The sequence below is a fragment of the Heloderma suspectum genome, chromosome 2 (genome assembly GCF_057233095.1).
Source record: "Heloderma suspectum isolate Gila_16-S chromosome 2, 16-S_ref, whole genome shotgun sequence".
In the NCBI taxonomy this organism is placed as follows: domain Eukaryota; kingdom Metazoa; phylum Chordata; class Lepidosauria; order Squamata; family Helodermatidae; genus Heloderma; species Heloderma suspectum.
Window position 1 is genome coordinate 30,951,396 of NC_139459.1, and position 20,948 is coordinate 30,972,343.

General features: G+C 46.1%; 1 protein-coding gene across 2 annotated transcripts; it reads left to right on the forward strand.

The window, feature by feature from the left end:
• The first annotated feature begins 3,968 nt into the window (after positions 1–3,968).
• Positions 3,969–17,679, forward strand: FBXO4 (F-box protein 4). Of its 2 annotated transcripts, none has more exons than XM_084833149.1 (7): positions 3,969–4,355; positions 5,200–5,435; positions 6,690–6,901; positions 10,949–11,021; positions 12,557–12,726; positions 12,818–12,993; positions 15,145–17,679. In XM_084833149.1, the coding sequence occupies exons 1-7, from the start codon at positions 4,200–4,202 to the stop codon at positions 15,232–15,234; spliced, it is 1,113 nt and encodes a 370-aa protein (XP_084689275.1). In that variant the 5' UTR covers positions 3,969–4,199; the 3' UTR covers positions 15,235–17,679. The 2 variants fall into 2 exon arrangements, with proteins under 2 accessions (XP_084689275.1, XP_084689276.1); XM_084833150.1 differs by having other exon boundaries at positions 4,279–5,081.
• Positions 17,680–20,948: the final 3,269 nt, after the last annotated feature.

Consider the following 20,948-nt stretch of genomic DNA (forward strand, 5'->3'; position numbering starts at 1 on the left):
TTTGGTTTCAATTTCTAATGGGCTTCCTAAAATGCATTGCCCAAAGGCAAAGGTGGGGTGGGGTTAAAACTGAGCAAAACATGAATGTACTGGATAGCAAGAGTGGTATCTGGTTAGGTACCTGGTCAATTGCAACGTGCTCCTGTTGTGGCACTCCAGGCTTGACACTTGTCATTAAGACAGAGTGTAAGGTCATCTTTTGTTAACAGAACGTAGATCTTAAGAAAGACCTAGCAGGGCTCTTGTTTCCAGCAAGTACAGCCATGCACCCTCTTTTGTAATACAGGATGAAACGCCAGCTCAGTCTTTATCCCATAGCCAGTATTGCTATTTCCAGGGCAAAGGAGCACTGTCTAGTTGATCAAAGTTGTGATGTCACAGCCTTTCTCTGAACTGTGGAAGAACCCTCAGGTTTGAGCAACCAGAGTCCCCCGTCCCCCTCTTCCCAGAAGCATGAGGCCATGCTCTGAAACCACTAGGTGCCTTACTGCCATCACCACCACCCTGGGATAAGGTGCCACACTGCTGCTGAAATCACTCAAGTCTGTCCTCCCAGAGGAAAGGCTCTATGGTGAAATCACTGAAGGGCTAGCCTCCTTCCCGCTGGAATCACTCAGCTCCAGGAGTCGCAACGCTCGCTAATTCTTGTCTGCAGGAAAGGGCTTCAGCCCAGGGAAAGGTATATTGCTTTCAGGCTTCTTAGTACAAATTGTAGCCTCCACCCCTCTCTCTGTCTGTGTGTACGCTTCAAGCCTTGGGAAGTCCCACAGTCTCAAAAACTACTGTTAGGCCTGGAGCGCGGCTTCACCAAGAATGCAAGCTAATTCCCCCACCATGTCCATCCCCAGGAACCCATGAATACAGCTGATAGGATTAAGGAGATTATTGATACGAAGTCTATTTTACATGGGTATAGTAGACAATTAAAATAATGGAAAGCTTGCTAGATTTAATTCAGGTTTGCACTGTAGTAGCATACTTCTCTGGAAATCCTAAAAGCATCTTAAATGTGACTAGGGTGAAAGGGCCAGATTATATGTAATAAGCTTCTGTGTTAAAATGTGTTCTCAAAATAAAACTGGTGTTCTGCAGGAAAAAAGGCTGCTGCTAAGCAGCGGAAAGAGCAATCCTATGTCCCCTAGACAGCATGTGGGGGAGATAGGACTTTTCGGTTTCCCACCTCCGAGCTCATAAACAGCGCTACGAGTTCATGGCCAGGAAACCATGCTCCCCACCCCACTCCACTCCTCGTAGCTGGGGTGGAGAGAACCCTGGTGGCTGCCTGTCTGTGCTTGTAACACAGAGCACAGACAGGGAGAAAAGCGGGTGTTCCTGGGGGCGGGGCGGGGAGGGGAGGAGACCACGGAAGCTGTTTTACACAGCTTCCTATGTGGTCTCCAGCCCTGTTCCTGCCCCCTCCCCGAGGCTGCGCTTAGATGCCCAAAATCAGCCATCTAAGGTAAAATCGGCCTTCTGAGGAGGGAATCCTCTCCTCAGTGCTTCAGCCACCCTGCATTGGATAGGCGGTTGCCTCTGACATTCTCTGAAGTCAGAGGCAACTATCTATCTCAATAGGATTGTGCCCTATTAATGTAATGTGCTTTACTGAAAACAGGAAACCTCCTCTTTTTCTGTCTCCATAAGGCTTGCTCTGTGAAAACTGCAATTATAACTTGTTAGGAATTGTGGTAGTACATCTATATATCTGTAAAAGCCCCTTGAGTCTTTGTTGTTTAACTTCTTTTAGACTGCTTATGTACCATTCCACCGCTCTCCTACTGACATGCAAATACACCTCCCAAAGAGGACTCCACTCCACTGCCTCCAGTGGGTTGACCGTAATTTCCTCCCACCCTCAAAACGGGTGTGACCGGCACTCCAATGCCAAATCAGTCACCTGTCCTGCAATTCCCCCTCCGCCCAGGCTTTTGGTGGGCTGTCTGCTTGTGCCATGTGTAAATTTATGCAATTCAGTGAACATTCATTTTGGAGATGTGGTAACATCCACATTGGCTGTGGGTCACAAATGCAGTCCACATAATTACAGCCCTCCATTGCCACTGGCAGTACAGAACAAGTACCTTAGTGGACCAGGAACCAGAGACGATGCCTTGGAGGGTCTCCTTGTGTTGGTGGAAGAGGAGGAGGAGACGGAACAAAGGGATAAATTACAGCAGGCTTCCTCCAACCTGGTGCCCTCCAAATGTGTTGCAGCACAACTTCCATCATCCTCAGCCAGCATGGCTCATGGTCTTGCTGATTAGGGATGGTGGGAGTTGTAGTCCAACACATATAGAGGCCACCAGGATAGGGGAGGTGGAGTAAGAGGAACAGTGGCAAATTACATGAAGAACCCTCAATGAGGAGGCTTATATAAAAAACGAGGAAGATACAGCAGCCCCTGGGAGGTACTTTTAAAGCATCGCAAGTCCTCCACTGTTGCAGGTAGGCAGGTGCTCTGGCCCCCCTCCCCGCAGCTCTGCAATGCAGCCCCATCCGCTTACTGGGCAATAGGGGGCAAGCAACAAGTAGAAGCCAGCTGCAGGGAAGGGGAAGCCATAGCAAGACATGCTGGGCTGGACATAACTTCATTTTGTAAACAGGTGGCTAAAATGGGTGTGTTTTGGGGGTGGGGGGATACTGGTTTATAGAATCACAAAGTGTGTGGGGAACACGGCTAGAGAAAGAGCAGTTTGCCTGGGTGTTTCCACTTTTCACTGGGCAGAGAAAGAAGTGTAAAATGGGATCGATGGACCCAGGGTCTGACTCACTATAAGGCAGCTTCCTATGTTCTATGTTTACTCCGGAGTAAGTCACACTACGTTTAATGGGGCTTGCTCCCAGGCAAGTGCACACATGACTGCAACTTCTGTTTCCCATCTATAAAATGATTAGAATAACTAGAGATTTTACCTTGGGGGGCCAAATGCAAAGCATTTTGAGGATTAATAAATACATCTTGCTAAGTACGCAACGTTCAGCACCTTTGGCCCTCCTCCAGGTGCCTCCTCCGAGGGAGGCTTGGAAAGTGGCAACAAGGGAGCCTTCTGAGTGGTGGCCCCGCTATTTTGGAATTATATCCCCTATGAGGCCTGCCTGGCACCAATATTGTCATCCTTCAGTGCCTGATTAAGACCTTTCTCTTCACTCAGGCATTCAGCAGCATATTATGAGTTTTTAATCAGGTCCTGGATTTGTCTTATGGTTGTTTAATATTGTTTTTAGATGTATGTTGTCTGTGTGTACTATTTATACAAAGTGTAAAACCATTTACATAAAACCATATAATGTATTTTTAATGGGTTTTAATCTTGGTAAACTGCCCAGAGACCTTAAATCCTACTTTGGAATGTGTTTTTTTCTCCTTAAGTTTAGAATCTAAACCTCCAGTAGCACAGCCGGCCTCCGCGTTAGAAAGAGGGGTTCCACGCGTTTCTATGTTGAGTAGTTTAAAAAAGACAATCCTTGGGTACTATCCAATTTTAGTCCTATGGGATTTAAGTTAGCTGTGACTACGTATGTCTCGAAATGCGTCGCACGTTCTAGTGATCTGTACAAATTTTAAATAATTTGCATATAGTCCATGAGTATTTCAGAGATCTGCACAACAAATAAGTAATTATTGCCGTCCATGCTCAATGGCGCTTTGGGATTTTTTCCTTTGGGGATGTTTTTTGCGCATAGGGCCTTCCTTCTTCGTTTTTTTATTCTACTCTACGTAGGACTAACACTGGATACTACCCATGGAAAGATGGTTGCGTCGGACCCCTGCAACGTTCACGCAACCCTAAAATGCGGGGACTTCGGGATTTTATACACCTCCCCTCCCCAGCCGGGTTAATTAATACAGAGAACTGCCTCGAGGTTGCCCAACCCCAGGGTAAGTACCCCTGGCCCCGGGCTGAGCGCTAGGCGGAGCGACGTTGACGGAAGACGCTCCGGAAGGAGGGGACTGGCGGAACCGCGGCGGAGCGGGCTTGGCTTCCCCAGCGCCGCTGCCTTGCCGCTGCGCAGCCAGCTGAGCCGAGCCGGGAGAGGAGCGCTTGGCTGGGTGGCGGCTTCCGACTCGTCCGGAGCGATCTTGCGCGCGTCCCCTGGAGGAACCCGGTCCCCAAAGGCCGCAACGCGCCACGCTTTCGCTGCCCGCGGGTCGTTCCAGCGGCGCAGCAAGACGCAGCGGCGCGGTTTTCCCCGGCGCGATGGCCGCGGGCGACGGCGGGGACTGGCGCCGCTTGGAGTCTGCGCTGCGCCGCAGCCTCCGCCTCCTCCGGGGCCAGTGGGGGCCTCGGGGCGCACGGGCAGCGGCGGACGGCGCGGAGGAGCCGCCGGCGCCCAGCGGCCTGGAAGCCCTGCCGGTGAGCACGTCGCCGCCGCCCGGGCCGCCTCGGCATTCCGACGGGGCGCCGCTTCCTGCCGTGCTGTAAAAGTCAGCGCCGGAGAGTGGCCCTCGGGCGCCTCCCCCGCTGCTTCTCGTTGCGCACCAGCCTGCGGGGCGGCGCCGCCGCTCGTCGCCCCGCGGCACGCCTCGGGGAAGGTCGCAGTTGCGCAACTCGCGCGTTCCGACGAGCGCGCTTACCCGGGCCGCTTCTCTTTGGAGAGGCGGCGGGTGAGGCAGCGGTGGGGAGCAGAGGCCCGTGCGGGAATTCTGCTGAAGTCGCTTCCTACCTGCCTGCTATTCTCTCCCCCACCGCCTTTGCAGTAAGGCCAGTCTTCCTTATGAACAACCGGTGTGGTCTGGTGGCTCGGATTTCATTGGGGCTGTGAATGTGCTCTGGGTTTTTCCGTCAGAACCAGTCCGAACTCTAAAGGAGCTATCCAAGGTGTGGGGGTCCCAGTCCCCAAAATGGGTTCAGCACCTCGCCTGGCTCCTTTGGAGTTCTGACTGAAACGCAACCCACGGGAACCCGAGCCACCAGCCTCCACTGTGAATAACGTCTTGTATAGTTTGGTCCTGATGAGGGGATGCAAACTCCAGAGTAATGTTGGTTGACGTGGGGGACTGTGGAAAGGTCGAGAAGGAGGATGTTTTTCAGAACCCAACAGATCTTTCTAGTTAAAATAACCTTGGCACAAGTTTGAAAGTAAGTTTGTTTCAAAAGAAGAAGAAAAATGTATGCATGGGGAGGGGAAATTTTGACTGGGTTCTTGCATTCTAAAACTTCCTTAGGGATTGATTTGTGGGGTTTTGTTTTGTTGCAGATTGATGTGAAGTTATACGTCATGTCTTTCCTCACACCCAAAGATCTGAGTAATTTGGGAAGCACCAATCAGTACTGGAGGCTTACAGTCCAGGATCCCTTACTGTGGAGATATTTTCTCATTCGGGATCTCCCTTCATGGCACTCTGTTGACTGGAAGTCACTCCCAGATCCAAACATATTTAATAGATCTTTTGCTGAGCTGCATAGCAGTGCCCAGTGCGACTACATGGCAGTGTAAGTATTCTCTGACACAGAAGTGGGCAACTTGTAGTCTGTCAGATGTTGTTGGACGGCAACTCCCATTATCCCAAGCTAATAGCCAATGGTGAGGGATCATGGGAATTGCAGTCCAACAACATCTGGAGGGGCATATGTTCCTCACCCCTGCGTTAAGTCATTTTAAATCTGAGCATTTCTATTTATTTATAGCAGTTTTACCCTGTTCTTCAGCCAAAAAAGGCTCCCAAAGCAGCCTGCAAAGATTAATAATAAGACAGTTGCTGCCCTCAGGCTAACAGTCTAAGAGACACGGCACAAAAGGAATTGGGAGGCAGGAGGAAAAAAACAAAACTCAGGCACCGGTTCTTAGTTTTAAAGTTCTTTTAGGTGTTTTTTTTCTGGCAAGGAAGGGCAAAACAAGCGCCCTGCAGCTACTCCCTATCTGACTGATGTATGGGCCAGGTTGGTCTCCCCCTTGCCTTGATGTTTATCTTGGGAGGCAGGGGCTGCAGCCTCGTAGTGGCCCTTGGTTTAATATATATCCCACTCTTCCTCGGAAAGCTCAGACCAGTCATTATTTATCTATTTATTTCATTTCTGTACCGCCCAATAGCTGAAGCTCTCTGGGCAGTTCACAAAATTAAAACCACAAGTACAGCATAAAACAATATAAAATATGAAAGCTGAAAACAACAATATAAAAGTACAATCAGAATAAAACCTAGCAGCAATGCAGAGATTTAAAATACAGATTTAAAACAGCAGAGCTAAAAGACTATAGTGCTAAAATGCTGGGAAAGTAAAAAGGTCTTCACCTGGCACCGAAAGGCATACAACATAGGTTCCAGGCAAGCCTCTCTAGGGAGCTCATTCCACAGTCGGAATTCCACAGCAGAAAAGGCCCTCTTCCTGGTAGCCACCCACCTCACTTCCTTTGGCAGGGGCTCCTGGAGAAGGATCCCTGAAGACAGTCTTAGGGTCTGGACAGGGTGTTGAATGTTAACACCAGCATTCAGGGTGTTGAATGTTAATACCAGCACTTTGAATTGGGCCCGGACATTTATAATGGACTCCCAGTGTTTTCCCATCCTTGTGGGTATCTAGTCCATTTGTACTTAGCTTCAGCGAGTTACAGCACTGAGTACTTTCCCATGCTGTCTGTGGAGACCTTCAACTTAACAAGTCTATAGATCATGCTAGAAAATATGTACCACACTTTTATAACTCGCCAGTCGGGTTTTATTATTACATTTGTTACTATTTACAAAGGTATAAGAAGTGCTGCTCCTGTCGCAAAAGATGTCCGAAATCCACTTATGGAGCCATGGCTTCCTTTTTACAGTCGCTGATAACGCAGGCAGAGCCTCGCTTTGCTATGTTTGGGCCAGGTTTGGAAGATCTGGATGAATCTTTGGTGCACAAAATGATGACTAGTCCGGAACTTTTGCCACTAGCTGGTATACCTTCTAGACAAATACACGGTAATATAATTTTCCCTTTGTGGTTGTTTTTACTAAGCAAGCAAAGAAAAAGAACAGTGTTGAACATATGAACCTGGTCTTTTCTGGGCATACTGCAGAAGATCCTTTAACTCAACCTTCTGTTTAACAACTCACCTAGAATTACATTGTCTCGCAATTTCCTACTGAGCCCAATTCAAGGTGCTGGTCATCACCTTTAAAGCCTTAAATGGCTTGGGGCCCAAATAACTGAAGGACTGGCTTCTCCCATAGTATTCTGCCCATGCATTAAAATCTTCAGAGGAGTCTCTTCTCTGAATACTATCAGTGGTAGACATAGGGCATCTCTGCACCAGGCTTTTTATCCTGCAACTTACCGGAGCTGTTGCTTCCGGATTCTTTGTGAGATTAAGATCAGCTCCTACATGCTTTTTTTTCCAGGACTATCTTTGTGTGCAAATTCTATATGTTTCAGTATACAGCCACTAGATAGTGCTGTGTTATAGCACAACTGTGCAATCTCACACGGCCATTAAAGAGGACTAACATTTATTACTGCATTATCCTCAATATTTTAAAACTGGGATAAAGGTCAGAAAGTATGGGAGACACCCTGGAGGTTGACGACATCATGTAAAGGACTCACAAAGTTCCGTGAGTGACCAGTCACGAGCGTGCACTAAAAGCCTCATGTAGAAATGCTCATACACTATGCATATACAAAGGAGATGGCCTTCTCTGTGGTGGCACCCCAACTTTGGAATGCCCTCCCAAAGGAGATACAATTGGTGCCAATATTCTTTTCTTTGCGGTGCCAATTTTTTTAAAAAAATTCTGCCTTAACATTTTACCATTTTAAATTTAATTTATTTTTAAACCGATTGTTGTGTTTTTGTTTGACTCATTGATTGAAAAGTTGTTGTTTTTGATTGTCTTTTAATGTATAATTGTATGGTTTTTATGTTCCATTTGGTTGTTTGTTTGTTTGAGTGGTATTGACACCATCCTGGCATCCCTTGATGAAGGGTGGCATATAAATGTTAGAAATTAATTAATTAATTTAAAGCCCTAGGCGGTGGCCGGATATTCCATGCAGGCGAATGCATAGAATTCCATGCAGGCAGATGAGTGAACTAGCTGAGGAAGGATTGATCTCTCACTTCCTCCTCTGCCGTTCTGCTTAGTTTCCATGGTGATACGGAGGAAGAGAAGCCCGTCTTTCAGCTCTGTCCCTCTTCTTCTACCACATAGCGTAGAAGGTCCTTTAAAAAAAAAACTACTATCCTACTAAGAGGCTAGTATCTTGCATTCTAAGCTGGCTACCAAGGAGGGAGCTTCCTCTCCTTTGTGGTCAGCATAGCACAACAAGCTTCTGGCCTTTTAGCAGGCTAGCAAATATACAGGGTGTTTCAAAAAGATGGACCCAATTTGAAATCGCTATATCTTTGTAACCACGAACCACCCATGAATGAAACTCTTGCCACTTGCAAGGGTGGGGCATAGAGTTTCAAAAGATTACCGCTAGATGCCTCTCTCAGCGCACAAACAGCCCCTCACCTCAGTCATTCGCAAAATGGCAACCCCGCAACACAAGGCGCTTCGCGTTCTGCAGTTCAGCAAGACTGAATCCGCAATTGCGGTGCAGCGTGCGTTTCAGCGGCGTTTTGGCATTGATCCGCCAGTGCCAAAGAGCATTCGTCGTTGGTACCGATAATTTGAGGAAACAGGCTGTTTATGTAAGGGGAAGAGCACAGGGCGACCACGCACCTCAGAGGAAAACCTGAGAAGAATTCAAGAGAGTTTTCAGCGTAGCTCGCGCAAGCCTACTCATCGTGCCAGCCGAGAACTTGCGATCTCTGATACGACTGTCTGGCGTGTGTTAAGACAACACTTAATCATGAGGCCATACTGGTTGCAATTGGTACCGGCTCTTCATGCAGGTGATACACTGCTTTGAAATTTGGTCCATCATTTTGAAACACGGTGTGTGTGTGTGTGTGTGTGTGTGTGTGTGTGTATATATGTGTGTGTGTGTGTGTATATATGGCAGGCTAGTAACTGTTGTTGGCTTATTTACAAGGCTGCCAGGAATCTGACTTGGGACCTTTGACTTGCAAAGCATGTGCTCTACCACAAACCCTCCTAAAGCATGTCTTAGTCAGATGTGCTGTTCTAGGACGTAATGCAGAGCTGGGATTTGAACTTGGGATTTCCCAGCTCATGCTTTTGAACGATATACTAGACTGCCTCTCTTGTAAGAACGCTTTTCTTTGCCCATCGAGCAATAACACCCAGCCTCTTCATGCCAAGTACTGGGGAGAAGAACTCTTAGGGCAGGGATTCAACTTCCAGTCCACCTTGAGCCGCCTGCAGCACCTTTCATTCTTAGAAATGAAACATTGAGTGCATCTGTGCATTCAAGTGCGCTCAGTGCCATGGCAGATTTTAACGTTGATAGTATAACCTCCTCCTCATCTCAAAAAAGTTCCCAACATTTTTAGAGCCAGGATGCAGTCCTATGCATATTGAGACAAAAAAGGCCTACAACTCCCAGCATGCTCCAGCTGGCCATGCTTTAGGGCGCAATCCTATCGAAATGCCGGGCAGCCTCCGAAGCCGGAGCCTGATAGGCATTCTCTACCAAGCAGGAGGAGCGTGGAGTCAGTCTTTGCTTTTGCACTGCTCCTGTGTGCGTTTTGCTTTTTCGCTGATCTAGTTGGGACTCTGCGGAGCGGGAGGGAAGGAGGCTGCGGAGGCCGGAGGATTCTTTGTAAGCCAGCCTCCCCAGTCCTTTCCTCAACCACAGAACTGCCCCCTTTCCCTCCTCTCCAGGGTCATTTTTGCAACCTCAGAGAGGCAGCCAACATGGTTTTCTCCATGCCAGCTGTGAGGCAGAGGGGGTTGGAGCTCAGACTCCTGCATCTGAGGTCAGAACACTGTCTCTGACCTTGGATCCAGGAGTCTGAAAAATCCTATGGCTCCCCAGACACTGTTCAGCAGCCAAAGGATTGCTCCCTTAAAAGTTTTACCTGATTAAGGGCGCAATCCTATGCATGTTTAGACAGAGAAAAGGCCTACAACTCCCAGCATTCCCCAGCCGGCCATGCATACAAGTAAAATCAATAGCTCTGAAGCAAGAAGCATACTTTATTCAATTTTAGGTGATGTGAGGAACTGTTGTGGCAAGCATCCTTTTTGAAGAGGCATTCCCTCCTTTATATGCCTCATTTAAGAGAGTGCTTACCATCTGCAGTTTTTATAAGTACTTATGAGCTATATAACCTCTTCTGCTCTGTTAACTGGTGGCACCTTTTTACTACAGTAAGGATGGAATCCCATGCTTGTTTAGACAGAAATAAATCGTACAATTCCCAGCATCCCCCAGCCGTCCTTATTTCTGTCTAAACATGCATAGGGTTGAGCCCTAAGGGTTTTAAAATTAATTAATCTAACTAATTTGATAAATGGTTTCTTTGTGGGCTAAACTACATGCTACATTAAATGCATAGCATATAGATGATCCTAACTTCTTTTACTTTAGTGTAAGCGTGTGGGGCCCCAATCCAGATTGGGACTACCATGTGTGGGTAATAGGGGTTAAACCTTCCCACCCAGCAATTCCCTCCCTAAATTCACCCTCCCCCAAATTGGGGCTAAAGGGGGGGGGGCTTCATTTAGCACCAATGCACGTTTTTTCTTTCTTTAGCCCCTCGCCCCCACATGGGGGGCGGGATTTGGAGAAGAGCGGGTAAGCGGCTGGATGGGAAGGTTTAACCCCCGCTTACACTGATGTAAAAAACAACAACGTAGGATCAGCTACACATTTAACATTGTATGTAGTTTAGCCCTGAGATACACAAGGCAATTCCTTGGTAACACTAAAGTAGTTGTGTGGTTTTTTGTATCCTGGCCTTTGTAAGGACACAAATGGATCCTCACTTATTAATAGATGTACTCATTTAGATGATGTATGTATTCCATTTATGATCCCCACCCCCACCCCGGGGCATGTCAGATTTAAACTTACCTCAAAAAACAGATCTTTTATTTTTTTTTTATCTCAAACAGGGATAGGATCAGGAGTCACATTTCATTTGAATGGCCAGAAATTCAATATTCTGACACTGTATTCTAAAACCAGGTAAGGATTGTTTGGTGGTTTTTGCAGGGGGAGGCAAAGCCTGTTTCATGTAGGGCTCTGTCTGTGAAAGTTCCTATTAAGGAAGCCACAAGACCCAGTCCAAAACACTGCCTGTTTCATTCTGTGCACCCAGCAAGGATTTCGGGTTATGTTTTTCAAATGGCAATTCCCCAAGACCCAAATGAACAAGTGAATTATTGATTTAGGGCACAATCCTATTCAGATAGGTGGCCACCTCCGAACTCGGAGGTGACCGCCTATCCAAAGCAGGGCAGGAGAAGTACAGAGGGGATCGTTCCCGCCACGCTTCTCCTGCCCTGCATATTTGGCTAGACAGCTGATTGCAGCTGTCTAGCCGTGGGAGGACGGAGCGGGGAAGGAGGCTGCTGTACAACACATCCAGTGTGTTGTACAGGCTTTTCCGCCCACCCCGGAACACCCCCAGCCATGCCCCTTTTCAGTCGCTCCGCACTACTCTTGTGAGCACGGAGGACAGGGCTGTTCTGCGCTGCCTCCAAGGCAGCACGGAACCGGGGGAGGTCAGTTCTCCAGGAACCAACCTCGGAGCACAAGCTCCAAGGTCATTTCCCAGTTAACACGATATCCTATGGCCATCTAGCCACTGTCTAGTGGCCGTAGGATTGCTCCCTTACTTGCATAGCTTGCAGCCTGGCCTAGATGTAAACAGATGGCCATATTGTTCCTCCTAAGGCTCTAGTCCTCAATTCCTTAAATTCAGAGCAGTTTCTCTGTCTTATTTCCTTCCTGCACTTTATTTATTTATTTATTGCATTTATATACTATCCTGTATCTAATAAGATTCCCAACCAGTGAACAATAGAAAGAAGAAAAAGGAATCAAAATACAGAATTAAAATATTTAAAATCAAATTATGCCAATAAAACTCTGGCTGGTCAGGCAGGGAAGGCTTGTTCAAATAAGGACCCAATCCTCCGGCCACTAGAAAGTGTCTAGATGGCCATAGGAGTTTTGGTTCCCAGAAAACTCACTCCCCACCCCCTCCCCTGCTGCCTTGTAGGCAGCACGGTTCATCCCCGTCTCTACACTCATAAGAGCAGCAGCGGAGCAGGCAAAGGGGGGGCCACACTCCCCGTTTGGACGCACCCCAGCGAGACAGCCACAATCAGCTGCCTAGCCGCAGATGCAGGGCGGCTGGCGCGCAGAGGAGAGGATTCACTCTATGCTCCGCCCATCCTGCACTGGATAGTCAGCTGCCTCCAAGGTCGAAGGCGGCCCACTATCCCCATAGGATTGCACCCTAAAAATGTCTTCAGCTGGTGCTGAAAACAAAACCATGTCAGTGCCTGTGTGACTTCAAGCGATAGGGAGTTCCACAGAGAGGGAGCAAATACACCGAGGGATCTACTCTTGAGTAGTCTTAAAAAAGGACTGCAGGTCCACACAGGACCACCAGGAGTGGCTTATCTGATGACCTCAGTGACCAGGCAGGATGGTAAGGGAGAAGATGCTTTCTCAAATATCCTGAAGAAACTGGTTCTTTCCTTTCTTTCCAGCAAGGAAAGACTCAGAGCAAAAGAAGCAGACACCAATCCCATCAACAAGATGTTCCATGAAGAGAACAGTGTAGATGGGACAACACAATACAGTCTGATTGAACACATCAAAAATATGTGCGGGCTAATTGATGGGTTCATCTATGTTGCAGATGCGGAGGCTCATAAAAGTAAGGGCTTCTAAATGATGCTGACACTTCTCAAAGGATGTTCCCTGGTGCAGCTGGTAGAAGATACTGAAACAAGGGTCTCTCTTTGTAGGACACAGCCGTCAAATTGAATTTGCTCGGATGGCGGCGATGCTTGATCCAACCCTCGGACCTTCGGGGAGGCCTCTGCTTATTCTGTCCTGCATTTCCTCTGCTGGGATTGAAAGGATTCCTTGCGTTTACATGGCACATCAGCTGCAACTAAATCTGCTTGGCCAACCGTGGATGGTACCTTTCTTTCTTTTTAAATCTTTTCCCTGACCTTTGCATTGTGAAACTGACTGACATAAGCTTCAGGAAGCTAGCAGGACAATTCTATACATCAGGAGTAAGGAACCACTTTTCCGTCAAGGTCTGCATTACCTCAGATTTATTTAATAGATTTATATACCGCTGTCCATATTTAAAAATATTTCTAAGCAGTTTACAAGAAAATTGAAAACATTAAAATGCATCATGATACGCATTAAAACACATAATTATAAAAACATTATATAAAATATTAATAAAAATGGTCATGTTCCTTCATCCTCCCCCTTCACAATCAACACACTCCAGGATATCGGGCTTCAGGCTCGCTACTTGATTAGTTAATGACCAGCTTCCTTACAAATGCAAATTCTAGGAAATTCTCAGACTACAGTGGAAGCAGCTACTCCACACAATTACGAATATCAATAGAGGAGCTGAAGTGGAAGTTAGAGAAGTTGCCAGCAGTCTGAACAAGAACTTCTTGGCCAGACTAGCTTAGGAGGGATGCCCCTCCCTTACGGTGGCTCCCTCTTACGTGGGCTTTCACGCATAGCCAACCTGGTGGAGCGTCTGAGCTCTGCCTCTAACATTTCCCCCTTTGCTCTGCGATGGACCCTAGCATCGCTCAAGTCATGCCCCTCACTCTCTTCCTCCCCCCAAACCTGGGTTCTCATGGGGGGGGGGGCTGTTCAGGCTGAGCCATCTGTGTGCCAAGGTCTTGAGAAGGAGGCCTTGCCCTATCTGAGCTCACTACAGAAAGAGCCTCGCCCTGTTTTAGCTGCTCCCATTCTGAATCTGAGCTGCTAAATATCTCCACATGCTCGGATTCATTCCTGACAAAACATGAAAACCAATTTAAAACCACTACAACACATAATTACAAACAAAAAGCCTGGGCAGTACACTCCCTCAGGGAAGGCTTCAGTAAAGAAATAGGTCTTTAACTGGCGCCTAAAACATGTTATAGTTGGCGCCTCCTGGAGACTTGGGGGAGATCGCTCCATAAACTTGGCACCACCACAGAGAAGGCCCGTTTCCTGGTTGCTGTGAGATGGCAGTCTGCAGGTTGTGGTGCAACCAGCAAGACCTCCTCCAGTGATGTTAATGATCACACAGGTCTGTATCGGGGAAGGCGATCTGCCAGGTTGAAATGTGTCAGAGTCCACATTCTAGCAGTAGGTATGGCCAGAGCCAAAAGTGGACGGGCCCAGAAGGATGAGTGGGCAGAGTGACTTACCTGTTCAGTACACATTGAGAAGGGAAAACATTTGCCTCCGGGCATTCTTCTTCCTCCAACTTGTGCAAGGTTCCCTCCATCAGCATTGTAGTTGGGGGGCAGAGCGGGGCAAAGTAAATAATATCAATGGCCCAAAGTCAGGCCAGTGAGTGGCATGGCCTGGGGAGAGTCTGGAGATTCTGAATTAAGAGGCATGGAAGTCTTGCATTTTGCCCTCAGGGCAGAGGTGGCCACCCCTCTGTATTTATTTATTACATGTTCGTAGTGCCCAATAGCCAAAGCTCTCTAGGTGGTTCACAGCAATTAAAACTATACAAGACAATAAAATACGATAAAATAAAATATAAAAGTTTAAAACTACAATATGAAAATAAAATTATAACCAAACAGAAGCAAGCTGCAGTGCAGAAATTTAAAATACAATACCAGATAAAAAACAACTAAAACGCCTGGAAAAACAAAAATGGTCTTCACCTGGCGCCAGAATGAGCCCAATTTGAAGGTTCACTCAGATACAAGTCTGATTACATTCATTGGGGCTTTCTCCCAGATGAGTGAATACAGGATTACAGGCTAAGGATGCAATCCCGTGCATGTTTAGACAGAAAAAAAAGTCCTACAGTTCCCAGCATGCCCCAGCAAGCATGGCTGGGGCATGCTGGGAGTTGTAGGATTTTTTTCTGTCTAAACATGCATAGGATTGGGGCCTAAGTTATGTAACTGTTACAAGATGTGGTAGTGTGGGTTGCTAGCTTTGATTTTTATTTTTTAAAGGGTTGGACAAATTCATAGAGGATAGATCTAGTGATGGTTGTTAGCCATGTTAGATAACATATCCTGCTGGGGGCAAACTACAGGGAGAAACCCTTATGTTCCCTTTGGTTTTACAGGTTCAGGACACTGAAGCTGCCACATTAGCCGGACTGTTGGATGGAATTCAGTGGCTACTGGAACAAACTGGACATAAAAACGCCCAATAATCAGGCATGGTTAAGAGGGCCAATAATTAAATGCCCTAACTACATGCAATACTTGATGTGGGCACCATTTTCCTCCTGATTTGATACAATCTCAGAAGAAATGACTGTTATTAAAAAGGACTTATTCTATTGTACTCTATGCTTTTTGAAATGTAGACTGAAAAATGCGTAAAAGGGGGGCAGAATCAGGGCCAGCTCCATCCTTGAGTGGGGGCCTTGGTATTATGCCCTCTGGTCAGCCTATTCCAGTTGCCCCTCTCCCTTGGCGGGCTTACCCCAGTAGCGGCCCTTCTTTGGTCAGTGCTGGGTGGCTGCCATTTTAATTTCCCACAGGGCCCCAGACAGAGCGTCACTCAGGGCATTGTGGGAAAACTAACATTTTGTTATCCAGTGCTGAGTTCTGGGGGGGGGAATACTAAAGGGTATCAGGTGGCAACACCAGACTTGGGTAGAATTAAAATAAATCAAAAGCACAGGTATAAGATGGGGGATACCTGGCATGGCAATAGTACCTGTGAAAAGGATCTTGGAGTTGTAGTCAATCACAAGCTGAACATGAGTAAGCAGCGTGATGTGGCTGCAAAACAGGCAAATGCAATGTTAGGTTGCATGAATGTAAATATAGTATCAAAATCAAGGGAAGCAATAGTACCGCTGTACTCTGCACTGGTCCAACCTCACCTTGAATATTGTGTCCAGTTCTGGATACCACATTTTAAGAAGGATTCAGATAAATTGGAACAAGTTCAGAGGAGGGCAACAAAGATGATCAGGGGACTAGAAACTAAGTCCTCTGAGAAGAGACTGGATATATTCAGCCTTGAGAAGACTGACTGGGGGGATATGGTAGCACTTTTCAAGAACCTAAAGGGTTGTCACACGAAAGAGGGACGCAACCTGTTCTCTGTCATCCAAAACTGTAGGACACAAAATAACAGGCTTAAGCGGATTTTGGTTGAGCATCAGAGAAAACCTCACAACGGTCAGAGCAGCTGCCTAGGGAGGTGGTGGGCTCTCTGTCACTGGAGGTATTGGAGATAAGCAGAGACTGGACAGTCATCTGTCCGGGGTGCTTTGAACTGGAATCCTGTACTGAGCAGGGGGGTGGACTGGATGGCCTAAAGGGTCCCTTCCAACTCTGTGATTAGGCTGCTTATGGCAGTATTCAGTACTGGAGTATCAAGGTTTTCATCTGAGAATTCTGGGCCGTAATGCACATGCTCAGTGGGACTTCTAGGATAATATAACAGACTGATAATTAAATGTACTGTAGTGGTTGGGAAGGATACAGATGATCCTTTACCAAGTGATAGATTACCATAGTAGACATACAACCATGTGGGAAAACTGGTCATCTAAAGTGTCTGCCCACCTGGCAAAGATAAATTTTCCTTACTATAAGTGGCCATGTTAAAAATTAACCAACTCCCTCATAAGATTGTTTGTCCACTGCAGTAAGTTATGACTTGGTGGGGCTGTTTGCATGATACGACAGCCCATCGTGGGTGGCTGCGGGGCACGTGTGGACAACATTTTGAATGGAACCCCCACTTGGGAGTTGTCGTGTCATGTGAACCCAGCAAGCATGGGTTATGCAAGGGTTAAGCAACCCTTGCATAACCCAAGCTCTATTTTAGGACTACGTGAGGGTTGTTTAACCCACATTCTCCGGGTTTACATGACACAACAACCCCCGAGTGGGGTGTTGGGTATGCATCATGGCGCCACCTGGCACCGCAGCTCATCTAAACCCGGTCAGAGTTTTCCTGCATTCACCATCTTTGTGTTTTATTTCAGTGACCAACTGTGCTTATTCAGTGGTGCTAAGGCATACAGACCAGAATTCCCTGCTTATCCGCAAAGCTTATGGGATACTTGTGGGGAAAACGAGTGTGAGCTGTGCACGACCATCTTTTCACTGTCTGGGTAGGGATGTACCGGGGAGAAGCTTTTATCAGGAATGTTGAAGCCTGTAGCCTCTACCAAGCCTGTAGAGCAGAGTTGGGAAGCCTGTGGCCCACCTGATGTTGTTGGGCTTCATCTCCCATAATCTCTGGCCATTGGCCATGCTGGCTAGGGGCTGATGGGAGATGAAGTCCAACAACATTGGGGAGGGGGCACACGTCCCTTGCCCTTGCTGCATTGGAAAGCTGATGTGTAGATATGCCATTGTCCTCTGGGTTGCAGAAGTAATATACATCTGCAGTGTGGCGTTGGAAGAGTAGGCAGCAAGTTGATGGAACAGTGTGTAAACATCAATCCTATTTCAAATAATGGTAATCAATGCCAATGTTTGCTTTATTTACCTGTTCATTTGAAGCCTACTTCCTCGCTGTTTGGGACCAGCTTTCGATGAGACAGTAAGGACAAAAACAACAAAAAATAAGCTAAGAGTCAAACACCCAGACCCCAGTAAAACAAAAAAGGAGCAAAATGCCCTTTTTGAAAAAACAAAATAAAAAAAAATGTCATCTGGCTTCCATAAGCCTAAGATTCAGTTCACATATTTGGCCAGGTAGTACTGTTTCCATGGTAGATAGTTGTCCTTCCAGCACATGTGATGTGGACCTGTAAGCAACTAAAAACTGACCACACTTCTTTCAATTATTTTCCAAAAAGGACCATCAGCTGCCTAAAACCCAAGGACTTCTCGAAATGCCTTCTCAAATGTTTCTTCATTCTCTCCAATGATTATCATTCCAAAGTCCAAACATAAGGCAATAGTCAGGAGATTGTTATTAGGACTACATCAAAGCATGTAGTTTAGATTGTTCTAAACTACATGTTTAGAAAGGAACCCATTTCGATTTGTTTAAAACAAATAGTTCTACCTTTAAAGGCTGAAGATAACCCACTAAAATCTGTTGGCTGCTGTTCAGCATTGGCAGGTGAGTATCTCTCCTGTAACTGAATATTCGTATAAACTGTTCCCTTTCAGATTAGTCTCTTCATATTTGTAGGTATACAACTTGTTGTCTTACAGTAAAACAGTTTAATTAAGTTTTAGTATTATGAATGCATTTCATGGGCACATTACTTGAGTTTTTGTGAACCACTGAACCTTTAACATGGAGATTTGTTTTCATTATCTCTGTATGAATGTGTTTGTGAATTATTTGAAAATGGGGATATTTAATGTTTTTCACTGTATGGATCAAGAACCTGTCTCTTGCCTTGGGTGAAATACACAAGTTCCTGGGTAGGCAGAGAGCAGAAGTAAAGTGAAACATGGCAGTCTCTATGTTAGCAAAGCCAGATATTAATTTCAGGTGATCCACTAGGTAAAAAGTCAATTGAAGCCCAATTGTGTAATGTTGCCTAGTGGTTGGAGGAGCCCTCAAACTGAAAAGTCCCTTTTCAGGTGGTAGGAAATAATCTTCCTGTGGTAGTAGATTCTGTCCTGAATGGATAAATACTGTATTCTCCAAGGTTCATAAAAAATAAGATAGCCCTGCTGGTCCATGAGAAAAAAATCCAGTTAGGCAATGTCTGATGAAGACTTCTGGAGAACTTGAAAGCTTGCACATTCTTCCATGGCACCTTGGTTGGTTCTGATAAATGTATTGCCTGTGGATTTTGGATTTTTTTCTCCTTCATGGTCCAGCTCAGCTATCTTTGTTTTTTTAACAATAATCCTTTCCCCTTGGTACTACACAAAATGTTAAGCACATAATTTAGATGTAGTAATTTAGGGTGCAATCGTATGCATGTTTAGACAGAAAAAAGTCCTAAAACACCCAGCATTCCCTAGCCAGCTATGCTGCCTAGCTGTAGGACTTGTAGGACTTTTTTCTGTCTAAACTTGCATAGGATTGCACCCTTAGAACCTCTCTCTTTGTGCATAACCCTGCAATCCTATGCATGTTTATTCAGAAAAAGGGTCAATTGAGTTCATAAATGTATAGATTTATACCCAAGGAAGTTGTGTATTTGCAGCGCGGGTCTGCTTACCAGCCACCAGATGTCACCTTTGTTTCATAGAACTGAAGTACAGAATCCTAGACTAGTAATGGATTTTAGAACAATCTGATACTTTTTTATTAAAACATCTCCAGAACAGCAGAGCTGCTAACTTCCCTAGGAAATGAAATCCCTCTTCACTGTTAATTTGCATGCACCTAGAATGTGAGGGAAACTGGGGTGGGGGTAACATTGGGTGTGTCTTTTTTTTTAAAAAAACACAACCTTGGAAGCTATGGTCCATTGCTTAAATCTTTAAAGAGACATGCCTCCAATTCTATTTGCTCATACCCTTTACATTTGAAGTGGTGTGTGGCACACATAGATTTTGTGCTCTGGTATGTACAAGAGTGCCTGGAGATGCTGGGATCTGTAGACAGCTGTCCTGTGTGGTGAATCAAAGAAATGAAGGCTGTGACCATATCATACAGCAAGGGGCAGTTTCTTAATAAATAACCTCAGACCCAGAACTGATTCCGCCCATCCAGGCTGTCCATTCGATTCTCCCGGACAGGACGTAATATAAGAGGGCTTCCTGTTCCAGCTGAGCTTTGCTTGAGCAACAAAGCCTTCCTGACCACCAGCTCTTTGGTTGTTCTTTGGGCCTGGCTTCTGGTTTGGACTTCCTCTTTGGTTGTGGCTATTGCCTTTGTCCCACGGCTATAAGCTAGGGTGGCCAGGTGAGCTCTTTTACAGAGAATCGTCCTCTGTTTGAAGGTGTCTTCTATTTGAAAGACTTCCCTGTTCAATTCCAGTTTAAAGATTAAGAACTGTTGTCCATCAACAGTTATAACCAGGGCAGCAGACTGAGCAAGCAGACACACAGGTCACCTGGTCAGATCTTCCACAGTATGGTGAGATGTATTTCTATTAAAAATTATAGCGATTATTTTAAAATTTGCGCGCGCGCGCGCACACACACACACACACACACACACATATATATATATGTGTGTGTTAGCATATGCATATTGTATGAAAATTGGTTTGCTCTTTTGGTGATGCATTTCCTGTTTTTTGGGTGGGGGGAGGTGACTTATAAGTGCCCCACCCTACTTCTAGCTCACCTTTGACTGCTGCCCATGACCCAGCCTTGGCAAAAGGGCTAGTTCACAAATTCTTGTTCATCAAATTCAGGAGATTACTAAAACTGCAAAAACTAATGACTTCACAAAAATGTTCATTAAGAACATTTTTATTGTGGTTGTATTGTTATATTGTGGTTTTAATGTTCTATATATTTTAAATTGTTTTATTGTGTGTTTGGTTTTAATTTTTGTGAACCGCCCAGAGAGCTTCGGCTATTGGGCGGTATAGAAATGAAATAAATAAATAAAATAAGAACAGAGATTCTTGGCTCCTACAAAACAATGAATAAGCAAATACTTGGTTCAAGAAGATAACACATTTATAGGAGAGTTAGCTAATTATTAGCCACTAAGGGAGCAATCCTATGGCTGCTAGTCAGCGGCTAGATGGCCATAGGATATCTGGTTTTCTGGGAACTGACCTCGGAGCCCATGCTCCAAGGTCGGTTCCTGGAGAACCGACCTTCCCCCCCACTTCTGCGCTGCCTCACAGGCAGTGCAGAAGAGCCCTAAGCTCCGTGCTTGGAAGAGGAGTGCAGAGCAGCCAAAATAGGGCGTTCTGGGGTGGGGGTGGGGGCGGAAATGCCGGTACAACACATCCTACATGCCATCCGGCAGCCTCCTCCCCCGCTCCGCCCTCCCAAGGCCAGACAGCTGAAATCGGCT

Coding starts and splice junctions, on each gene's coding strand:
- FBXO4 (XM_084833149.1), top strand. CDS start 4,200: ATGGCCGCGGGCGACGGCGGGGACTGGCGCCGCTTGGAGTCTGCGCTG. Junction 12,727..12,817: donor AGATGCGGAGGCTCATAAAA/GTAAGGGCTTCT, acceptor CTCTCTTTGTAG/GACACAGCCGTCAAATTGAA. Junction 12,994..15,144: donor TGCTTGGCCAACCGTGGATG/GTACCTTTCTTT, acceptor TTGGTTTTACAG/GTTCAGGACACTGAAGCTGC.